Below are 11,896 nucleotides of genomic sequence, written 5' to 3'. Positions count from 1 at the left end.
ACTACAAGCTTCCTAGAAATGTAGTGGAGTAAAAAGTACAATATTTGTCTTTGAAATGTAGTGGAGTAAAAGTAAAAAGTTCCCAAATAAATAACTACTCAAGTAAAGTACAGATACTCAAAAAATGTACTTAATTACAGTAATAAAGTAAAAGTACTTTGTTACTGTCCACCACTGCTTACAGGTGCTTAAGGTACTTACCTGGTACTTGAAAGTATTATCAGATACTTACTAGGTACTTACAGGTATTTACAGGTACTTACCAATTCCTTATAATACTTATAAGTATTTACCAGGTACTTACAGGTGCTTAAAATTACTTACCAGGTACTTACATGTACTTTCAAGTACTTAACACATACTTAATAGGTACTTACAGGTACTTACAAGTTACATCCGGGATGTTACTGGTACTTAGAAGTACTTACAAGTACTTAAAAGTACTTACTAGGTACTTACCTGGTACTTGAAAGTATTATCAGATACTTACTAGGTACTTACAGGTATTTACAGGTACTTACCAAGTCCTTATAATACTTGTATATATTTACCAGGTACTTAAAGGTACTTAAAATTACTTACCAGGTACTTACACGTACTATCAAGTACTGAACACATACTTGGTAGGTACTTACAAGGTGCATCCAGGATGTTGCAGGTACTTAGAAGTACTTACAGGTAATTAAAAGTATTTACTAGGTACTTACCTGGTACTTACAGGTACATGAAAGTATTACCAGATACTTACTAGGTACTTACAGGTACTAACCAAGTTCTTATAATACTTATAAGTATTTAACAGGTACTTACAGGCACTTAAAATTACTTACCAGGTACTTACTGTACGTGTACTTTCAAGTACTTAACACATAATTAATAGGTACTTACAAGGTACATCCAGGATGTTGCAGGTACTTAGAAGTACTTACAAGTAATTAAAAGTACTTACTAGGTACTTACCTGATACTTGAAAGTATTATCAGATACTTACTAGGTACTTACAGGTATTTACAGGTATTTAAAATTACTTACCAGGCACTTACATGTACTTTCAAGTACTTAACACATACTTAATAGGTACTTACAGGTACTTGCAAGTTACATCCAGGATGTTACAGGTACTTAGAAGTACTTACAAGTACTTAAAAGTACTTACTAGGTACTTACCTGGTACTTGAAAGTATTATTATATACTTACTAGGTACTTACAGGTATTTACAGGTACTTACCAAGTCCTTATAATACTTGTATATATTTACCAGGTACTTACAGGTACTCAAAATTACTTACCAGGTACTTACACGTACTTTCAAGTACTGAACACATACTTGATAGGTACTTACAGGTACTTACAAGGTACATCCAGGATGTTGCAGGTATTTAGAAGTACTTACAGGTAATTAAAAGTACTTACTAGGTACTTACCTGGTACTTAAATGTACTTTAAAGTATTACCAGATACTTACTAGGTCCTTACAGGTACTAACCAGGTCCTTATAATACTTATAAGTATTTAACAGGTACTTACAGGATATTCCAGGCACTTAAAGGTACTTAAACGTACTTACCAGGTACTTACATGTACTTGCAAGTACTTAACACATACTTAATAGGTACTTACAGGTCCTTGCAGGTATTTACTAGTACTTGCAGGCACTGATTTTAACCATAATTATCAAGATATACTTGTACTTACTGGTACTTACCAGGTCCTTACAGATATTTTCAGGTACTTACAAATACTTACAGGTCCTTACAGGTACTTCCAGATATTTACCAGGCACTTACTATGTACCTACAGGATGTTACAAGTACTTACAGGGCCTTACAGGTACTTAAAAGTGCTCATCAGGTACTAATAGGTCCCTGCAGGTACTTAAAGGTACTTACTGGTACTTATTATGTACTTACCAGATACCTACATGCACTTACAGGTACTTACCAGGTTCTTACAGGTATTTACAGGTCTCAACAGGTACCTATAGGAACTTACCAGTACTAACAGGTACTTACCAGGTACTTACAGGTACTTACCAGGTACTTACACCTACTTATTGGTACACTTGGTACACTTTTTGTTATTTACTGGGTTGTATTGTGTTCTTGTTCAGCAGGTTCTCTTTGCATCAAGTAAAGAATTATTCATTAATGAACTGATTTATATTAATTATATTTTCACTTTAATCTCTGAGGAAAGACGTCAGTTTTGTTCCTTCATGAAACCTGCAGCAGATTAAATATTTAGAGTAAGATTAGTTTTGTGTTCATTTATCGAACATAAATCATATCCCCCCCCCCCGGTTTTAAATGCAAAGTGTTTTAGTCTGACAGTGATGAATGTGGTCTGGTGTTCTGGGTCTGGAGGTTCTGGTCTGTTGGTGGTTCACTGAGGGAACTGCTGTTGTTGATCTTGTTGGACCGGGCTTCCCTCCCACCACCCCTCTGTCCTGTGGGCTCCTTCAAACTGGAGACGTTTGGACTTCACAAGCTCCCAGGAGACGTTTCCTTTGGCTGTCGGCTCCGTTTCTTCCCTCCAAACTAACCTGAGCTAAAAACACAGAAACTCTTGACAGCAGCCGCAGTGTTTTCATAAAACTGTCAACAGAAAACTAACAGTTCTGTTCTGTGGCTTTATTCACGCTGAGAAACACCAAGAAAACAATAAAACAACTGAAGCTTCTGGAATCTGAGAAATTCCGGCTCCTGATGGTCCAAACAACTGACTGGCCGTCAGCAGACCTACCTGTGATAAAACGGACAGGGATGCACGTCGCCCGCCAAGCTGCAACTTTAGCTCAATAATTAGGAACCTGACAGAGTTTTAGCTGTTTTTGTGTTTGCTGAGCTTGATTAGCTGTGGCGACAGTAAATCTAGCGAAAGCAAAGAGATCCTGTCAGGACTCTCTTTGGTTTGGACGGCTCCACGTGGAGCAGGAGCCTGAACCGTGGTCTGGCCTTGGGCTTTAACCACATTTTTTTTGTGTGTGTGTTCTGCAGACACACGTGTAAACGAACAGCGACGGTTGCACAGATTCGTGCATCGACTTTATGAAGACAGGCGCTCTGAAACCACAGAGCACTGAAAGCAAATTATAGGAGAGGAAGTAAAGACTGAACCGGTGCATCCATGAAACATGACTCATGGCCTGAAGCAGGGAAACAATGAAGAACCAGCTTTCAGCATGGAGTCTGATGTCAGCTCTTCTGTGTGTGAAGGCAGACTGGCTCAGGTCCAGGTCCAGGTCTGTGTTGGAACTTGTGCAGAACGTGGAAACGATGCCGCAGATGTGGCAAATGAGATGAATAATAAAAGTTTCACTTCTGGTATTTGGAGATGAAACTTTACGATCAGGACGAGGTCTCCAGTTTCCTCAGATCAGGTCTGAAAATGAGAACTTCAAAGGTTCTAAAACGATCCTTAAATGAGCTTTAAACAAGTTTAAATCATCATAAATGTGGTTTTCCTGCCTCTAGCGTTCTACAGCAGACAGTCTGTTGGAAATACTAGAAGATGTAGGAGGAAGTTTGACTCATGCTTGATTCTAGTGAGGATCTTTTGAGGATTTGTTGAGTTACAGTTTGGTCTGAGACCCACAAACACTCAGAGCTCAGTACAGAGCAGTTGATCCTGTTTCCACTGCAGCATAGACTGCTGTGTGGTGTGGTTAAACACAGCAGGGTTCTGTGGTGCTGTTTGTAGATGATGTGGTTCTGTTGGAGTCCTGGGACTATGACCTTCAGAGTCCAGAGGGGAGGTTTAGGGTCAGCTACTGTAAGTCTGAGGTCAGGGTTCACTGTTCCTTCTGGGTCAGGATGAGTTTCTGTCTCAAACAGAGGAGTTCTGAATCGGAGAGGTCTTGTCTGCAGTAATGAGGGTGTTGCTCCAGTCTGTTGTGGTGCAGAAGGAAAAAAAAGATGATTTACTGGTCCACTTGGTTTAACCCTCACCTGTGCTGATAGGATTACCTGGACTGAAGGAACCAAATGCTAGAGCTAAGAGGATGGATGGATGGATGATGGATGGATGGATTGTATAAGTAGATGGATGGATGGATTGTATAAGTAGATGGATGGATGGATGGATGGATGGATGGTATACAGTATATGGATGGATGGATGGATGGATGGTATATGTGGATGGATGGATGGATGGTATATGTAGATGGATGGATGGATGGATGGATGGATGGATGGATTGTATAAGTAGATGGATGGATGGATGGATGGTATATGTAAATGGATGGATGGATGGTACATATGTAGATGGATGGATGGATGGTACTGAACTTATAGAGCGCTTTTCAAGTCCCTCCGGACCCCAAAGCGCTTTACACTAACAGACATTCACCCATTCACACACTGATGATGGCAAACTACACTGTAGCCACAGCTGCCCTGGGGCACACTGACAGAGGTGGGGCTGCCATACATCGGCGCCACCGGACCCTCTGACCACCATCAGTAGGCAAGGTGGGTGAAGTGTCTTGCCCAAGGACACAACGACTGAGACGGCTGGACGGGGGATCGAACCAGCGACCTTCTGGTTCCAGGACGACTCACCTAACCACTCCGCCACAGCCGCCCCTGATAGATAGATGGATAGATAGATTGTATAAGTGGATGGATGGATGGATGGATGGATGGATGGATGGATGGATGGATGGATGGATGGATGGATGGAAGAAGTAGATGGATGATGGATGGATTGTATAAGTAGATAGATAGATAGATAGATAGATTGGATGGATGGATGGATGGATGGATTTTATGAGTGGATGGATGGGTGGATGGATGGATTTTATAAGTGGATGGATGGATGGATGGATGGATGGATGGATGGATGGATGGTATACGTAGATGGATGGATGGATGGATGGATGGATGGATGGATTGTAGAAGTAGATGGATGGATGGATTGTATAAGTGGGTGGATGGATGGATGGATGGATGGACGGATGGATGGATGGATGGTGTTTCTGTTAGGTGGTTCTGGTGTTAAATGGTTCTGGTCTAGATGGTTCTGGCGTTAGATGACTCTAGTTTTAGATGGTTCTGGTTTAGAAGGTTCTGGTTTTAGATGGTTCTGGTCTAGATAGTTCTGGTGTTAGATGGTTCTGGTCTAGATGGTTCTGGTGTTAGATGGTTCTGGTCTAGATGGTTCTGTGTTAGGTGGTTCTGTTCTAGTTGGTTCTTCTGGGAGTCAGTTCTGATGAAGGAACATAAAGGTCCGTCTCAGGTTCAGAGGTTTGCAGCTTGTTTATTTTCACAGGTTTCAATCCTCTGCAGGAAATGAGCTGAAGTGTTCAGTAAAAACAGGAGGTCCAATCAGAGCCACTGACTCTAAACAGAACTCCTCCGTTGGGTTTGGCTTGGAAAGGTTCTGTGAAAACTGTTTGGGAGGTCAGGAAGTTTGGTTCTAAAGACAATCTTTGGATAAGGAGCGACTGTGACGGAGTTTTAAAATGAGAAAAATCTCCTCAAATTAAATTTCATCTCTTCGGATCTTTAGCTGCTCTTTAGCTCCTTCTTCAAACAGAAACCTGATCCTGCTGAACCCAGGAAGTCTGGGTCACACTTGAAGCTTGTAATGATCAGTGTCCTCAGAACCGGGCTCACTCCAGGAATGTTTTTATTTTTCTTACATGCCTGACATCATGTCAGAATATTTCTACCTTAGACAAGCTGAAATTCATAAAACTTTGCGCTAACATCATGTTTACTGGACCTGACCCACAGGTCAACAGTAGCTTCATTATTTCTTCATTATCTTCTGTTTAGTGAAACTTAAATAAACTAAAGCTGCTGAGAGTAAACGTCTTCAGGTTTCTGCCAAGATGAAAATGAAATTTAAAGTAACAAAACAATCAAACTGTTATTTATTGACTCATTAAAACAAATTTAATATTTAAAATCAAAGTAAGCTCAGTTTTTAGTTAATGATTTATTGGTAAAAGAAACCAGATTGAAGTTTCTGCAGGTCCAGACCTTCAGCGGGACTTAAACCAGCTCCTTTAACCAAAGTGCCAGCAGGTTAAAAACTCACGAGGCCTCTGGTTTAAAGGCACAGTGTGTAGGATTTTGTCAATTCTTTTATCTGAAATTGAGATAATCACTAATGACAATAATAAAAACATGTCTAATCATTGCAGACAAAGACCTTGTTTTATTATTTTTACCTTATAAAAAGCTGTTTATATCTCCATGGTCGCGGGTCGCCACAACAGTCAGCCGCCATCTTGTCTAGGAAGGCTCATGAAGGACAAACTGCGGTGGCGGCGTCAAAAACGGTTTTAGTTGTAATACTATAAATGTAATATTTGTTGTCTATCATTGTAGCTGGGATAATTTTACTTATTAAAGCTCATAATCTTACCACTTGAAACATCACTAGCCCTGAAGCTGCTGGTAGACATCGCGGTTGGAATTATCAAAGGTTTTTGACACTTGAGAGACACCGTAGCAACTCCTTTGCGTTTGGAAGTGGGGGGTGGGGTGGGGGGAGTACCAGGAAGGATGATTCAACCACTCAACCACTAGATGTCGCTGAAAACAACAAATCCTACACACTGTGCCTTTAAAACTGAGGTCATTCTGTGGGGTCCCACAGGGCTGTTGGTTCGGACACCTTGTGTTTATTCTGAGATTAAATCCTGACTTTAAATTTGTTTGTTCTGGTTGAAGCCAGAGATTCTGTTCTGGTTAGGGGTGGCAGCATCTGTAGATTCCTTTGTTCATCTCTGGGTCGGATCAGCAGCTGGTTTTATTCAGTCGATAGACTCTGGTCTCTTGTTGGTCCTGAAAGTCCTCAGGATCCCAGAGGAGACATCTTAACCACCGCCTCACTCTGGCTCCAGGGTTAAATATACTTTTGCTTGTCTTTAAACGCTGGTGAAAACTCATTAAATATGTCTAAAAATAAAAAGGACGAGTTTTGAAAGTGTTTCCTTTTTTAGCTTTGGTCAAACTACTAACTTCCTTGGAGCCTTAAAATGAAAACCAGCCTCAGATATTTGATTTTCTGGAAGACAGGATCATAAACACTGTTTCTGGTGAGATGAGGTGTTATTTTGTTCCCTGGGAGTCGTGTAAAACCCACTTTAGATGACCAAACATTCCTGTGTGCGCTGTAAGCAACATCAAAGCCCATCTGTGGGTTCTGCTGGGTTTATTGGATTAGGATGCTGGTTTTGATATGTGTGTCAGATCAGGTGTAGACTCTGAGTTTTTGTGGTCAAAGCTACAAAAACCACACTCCAAAAAGTTAAATGCAGTTTTTTCACTTCATTCTGTTTGAGTCTCCGTAGCTAAAAATTATCTAAAATTTGTTTGTTTGTTTTGTTGTATTTTAAATGGCAAAGGCAAAAACTGAGAAAAAAAAAAGCTAAAGTTTTTGTCTCCTGAATAATTTCTATTTATGATGGCTCTTTTTTAGTTGGGAGAGGCTTAAGAGGGAGGGGGATGAGCCAGACTGTTATTTAACAGATTGTAAATAATCCCTTCTGTTTATGTATTTACCAGCTACTGTTATGAGCCCCATGGTGGAGGAGGGCCCCATGGTGGAGGAAGGCCCCCTCGTGCAGCTCCCCCACATGGCCCACCGGCGGGAGAAGCGCTGCTCCTGTGAGAACCAGAAAGACCAGGAGTGCATTTTTTTCTGTCACATCGGCATTGTCTGGGTCAACACCCCGAGGTGAGCGAGAAGGCAAAGATGAATCGTATTAAAGGTTTGGTTTCGTAGAAATGGAAATCTGTGCCAAAAGGTGATGATGAAGAGCAGGAGCTAGAGGTTCTGGACCAAATTTGGATCCCTCTAGAACCGGTCTGAATCTCTTCTCAGTTTCTTTAAGTCAGAAAAACTAAAAATCATGATTCTGGAAGTTTTTGACAATTTGTGAAAATATGAAACAGAATCTGGTGTTCAGAAAAGTCTGAAAATAAACTGAGATTACTGAGACTAACTGAGAATAAACTAAAATTAAACTGATAATAAACTGAGATTAAACTGTGATTAGACTGAAATTAAACTGAGAGTAAACTGAGACTAAACTGAAATTAAACTGAGATTAAATTGAGACTAAACTGAGATTAAACAGAGAATTATCTGAGACCAAACTAGATTAAAATTATAATAAACTGAGACTAAACTGAGATTAAACTGATAATATACTGAGACTAATATGATATTAAACTGAGATTAAACTAAGAACCATCTGATAATAAACTGAGACCAAACTGGGATTAAACTAAGAACCATCTGATAATAAACTGAGACCAAACTGGGATTAAACTAAGAACCATCTGATAATAAACTGAGAATAAACTGAGACTAACTTGAGTTTAAACTGGTATTAAACTGAGAGTAAACTGAAACTAGTTTGAGACTAAACTAAGAACAATTTCAGACTAAACTGAAAATAATCTGAGAAACTGAAAGTAAACTGAGACTAATCTGATATTAAACTGAAATTAAACTAAGAACAATTTCAGACAAATCTGAGAATAAAATGAGATTAAACTGAAAGTAAACCGGGACTAATCTGAGAATAAACTAAGAGTAAACTGAGATTATCCTGAGTTTAAACTGCGATTAAACTAAGAAAAATTTCAAACTAAACTGAAAATAATCTGAGAACAATCTGAGCATAAACTGGGATTAAACATAGTGAACTGAGACTAACCTGAAACTAAACTGAGAGTAAACTGAGACTAACCTGAGATTAAACTGAGAGTAAACTGAGACTAAGCTGAGATTAAACTGAGATTAAACTAAGAACAATCTGACCGTAAACTGATAACACATTTAGAATAAACTAAGAACAATTTAAACTAAACTGAAATTAAAACGATAAAACAGAATAAACTGAGTTTAAACTGAGAATATACTTAGACTAACCTGAGATTAAACTAAGAACCATCTGATAATAAACTGAGAATAAACTGAGACTAACCTGAGATTAAATTAAGAACCATCATATTATAAACTGAGAATAAACTGAGATTAAACTAAGAACAATTTGAGAATAAACTGGGATTAAATTTAGAATAAACTAAGAACAATTTCAGACTAAACTGAGATTAAAATGGGAATAATCGGAGAATGATTTGAGAATAAACTGAGATTAAACTGACATTGAACAGACAATGAATTGAGAATAAACCAAGAAAAACTGAGATGAAACTGAGAGTAAACTGAGACTAAACTGAGATTAAACTAAAAACAATATGATAATAAACTGAGATTAAATTTAGAATAAACTAAGAACAATTTCAGACTAAACTGAGATTAAACTGAGAATAAATTAAGAATAAACCAAGAAAAACTGAGATTAAAAAGAGGGAACCTGTCTACAGTTTAGGTTTACAGAAACATTCAAACAGTTTTGAACATGTTTTTAGTTTTCCAGGAGTTAATCCTGTTTTAGTCCAGAGAACACAACAATGATGAGCAGTTAGACGTGGTGGAGTTAATAAGACAGCAGGATGGTAATTTCTCTGTGTTTGTAGAAAATAACCCATTTAACCCTTTATTGACAACCCACCAGGGAGACCTCAGGAGTCATTATGGTCGGACCCTGAGGAACCCACAACCAGGTCTGATAATTAAAACTCTGAAAGAATCGGTTCAAGTAAGATTTATTTAACTTTAGTTCTTTTAAATTTGATATCTGTCTTTAAATTAGCAGCAGTTCAGAAAAATGTGTGCAAACATTTTTAGAGAGGATGCTGAGACTCAGAGTTCTGTCAGTTTTTCTGAGTCAACTTTGAATTTTTAATTAAGTCGAGGTTTTTAGTCAAAACCAAAATAGTTTCCAGAGCAAATCCAAAAATAGCTTCAGCAGCGCTGCGACCACCTCAGATTGTTGGTTTAGTCTAAACTTAGTTTCCTGCCTTCATCATAAAGCGGTTTTAAACAGACCACCACCACTCAATGCTGTGGGTAGCAGGGGGCGGGGCTTTTCCCACTCAACGCTGCGGGGGGCGGAGCTTAAAAACACAAGGAAAAGTGTCCAGGTCAGAGCTGGTTTAGTGTGCCACAGAAATGTAAAAATGATATGAGGATATTAATTTAATCTCAGCCGGAACTTTGAGCTTCAGTCCAGCTTTTCTCACGGTCCTGCAGCAGAACCCTCCAGAACCAAAATCCACCCGAACCCTCATGAAACCGAGGATCCATTCAGGATCCGGTGGTTTGGAGTTCTGTAGCTCCCACAGATTTATTTGTCCCTGTGACCCCGAGAGGAGGTGATGAGACGTTTAAAGACGGGGAGGAGGAGTTGCGGCCCGCAGAGGAACACCACGGAGGTCAACAGGAGGGAAACGGTTGTGTTTTCTCTCCAGCTGTGTTCAGGAGATCAGATCCAGATGTGCTGCTGAGAAAACCCAACATGAAGCTCCGAACCTGTTCATCATTGAAACAAGATGGATGCCTCGATGTTCGGCCTCATGCTGCAGTCACTTCCTGCTGCTGTTTGACCTTTGACCTGTCATCATGATTGTTCTCCTTTTCTGCAGACCTTCGCCTACTTTAACTGTCAATATATATTCGAACGTTCGGCTCATTTCTGCTGAGAATTTAGAAGTTATGTCAAGTTAAACCTTTTTGAAATATTGACTTTATTTTTTAAAACCAAATAATTTTAAATTTACTACAGCGTTTTGGCTTTTAGCTACTTTGTTGCTAATCAATGCTAACATTTGTTTTGTGCATGTTCTTCCTGTCTGCAGATGTAAACATAAACAACACGTTTGTTTTTCAGTCACGTGGTTCCTTACGGGTTCGGACCGGTTCGGCTCAGGAGGGATCTGCGGCGCTGCTTCTGCACCGACACGCAGGACATCGAGTGTTTCAGCTTCTGCTCCGACCACACACACACAGCGTGAGCGCATACTTACACACACACTCTGTAAGCACACACACACACACACACACACACACACACACAAACTTGTTTTATATCCTTGTGGGGCCCATCCATTGACGTCCATTCATTATTTTTGGTAATTTTATATCCTTACCCTGACCACAAAGCCTAAAACTAACCTAAACTCAATTCACACCTTGGTCCTAAACCGAAACCCCAACACATCAATGGCATTTAAACCAAATGGGGACTCTACTTTTGTCCCCAAATGTAGGATTTTTGTCTTAAAATTGCCCCCAAATGTCACAAGAAACAAACCCACACACACACACACACACACACACACACACACACACAAACTGTAAGGGCGCACACACACACACACACACACACACACACACACACACACACACACACATGGTTTAAACTCAGACTGGACTCAGAACATCTTCTGTTTCTCTGCAGGAAACAGAACATGATGGACAAACTGAAGAGGTCCAGAGGTGCATTCTGGAAAAAAAGGAGTCGACATGCTCTCAAAGAGCAGACCTGAGGAGGAGAAAGAGCACCGGTACCACCAGTACCATCAGAACTATCAGTACCATTACTAGCATCGCTACCACCAGTACAACTGGAACCCCCAGTACCACAAACAGCACTGAAACCAGTAACACCAGTACCACCAATACCACTAACACCAGGACCACAGTAACAGCACCACAACCACTAACACCAGGAACACAGTACCAGCACAAACACTAGTACCACTGGTACCACCAGTACCATCAACACCACAAACACCAGGACCACTGGTACCACCAGTACCACCAACACCACAAACACCAGGACCACAGTACCAGCACCAACACCACTAACACCAGTACCACTGGTACCACCAGTACCACCAACACCACAAACACCAGGACCACAGTACCAGCACCACTAACACCAGGACCACTGGTGCCATCAGTACCACCAACACTAACACCAGGACCACAGCACCAACACCACTAACACCAGGACCACAGTACCAG

At 40.2% G+C, this 11,896-nt stretch overlaps 1 protein-coding gene across 2 annotated transcripts in view; it reads left to right on the top strand.

The window, feature by feature from the left end:
* Positions 1 to 11,702, top strand: part of LOC106530784 (endothelin-1) — an 18,717-nt gene extending 7,015 nt beyond the window's left edge. Inside the window, exons 2-4 of one of the 2 annotated variants that reach the window (XM_014026487.1) lie at positions 7,519 to 7,690; positions 10,758 to 10,877; positions 11,328 to 11,702. In XM_014026487.1, the coding sequence (XP_013881941.1) occupies positions 7,519 to 7,690; positions 10,758 to 10,877; positions 11,328 to 11,415 (380 nt within the window). In that variant the 3' untranslated portion in view covers positions 11,416 to 11,702. Of the gene's footprint in view, positions 1 to 7,518; positions 7,691 to 10,757; positions 10,905 to 11,327 lie in introns of both variants that reach the window. The other variant, XM_014026488.1, reaches the window with a different exon arrangement.
* Positions 11,703 to 11,896: the final 194 nt, after the last annotated feature.

The sequence above is a fragment of the Austrofundulus limnaeus genome, unplaced genomic scaffold, assembly GCF_001266775.1.
Source record: "Austrofundulus limnaeus strain Quisiro unplaced genomic scaffold, Austrofundulus_limnaeus-1.0 Scaffold557, whole genome shotgun sequence".
NCBI classification, from domain to species: Eukaryota; Metazoa; Chordata; class Actinopteri; order Cyprinodontiformes; family Rivulidae; genus Austrofundulus; species Austrofundulus limnaeus.
Note: the sequence above shows the minus strand (reverse complement) of the source record. Positions and strands in the feature narration are given on the sequence as shown.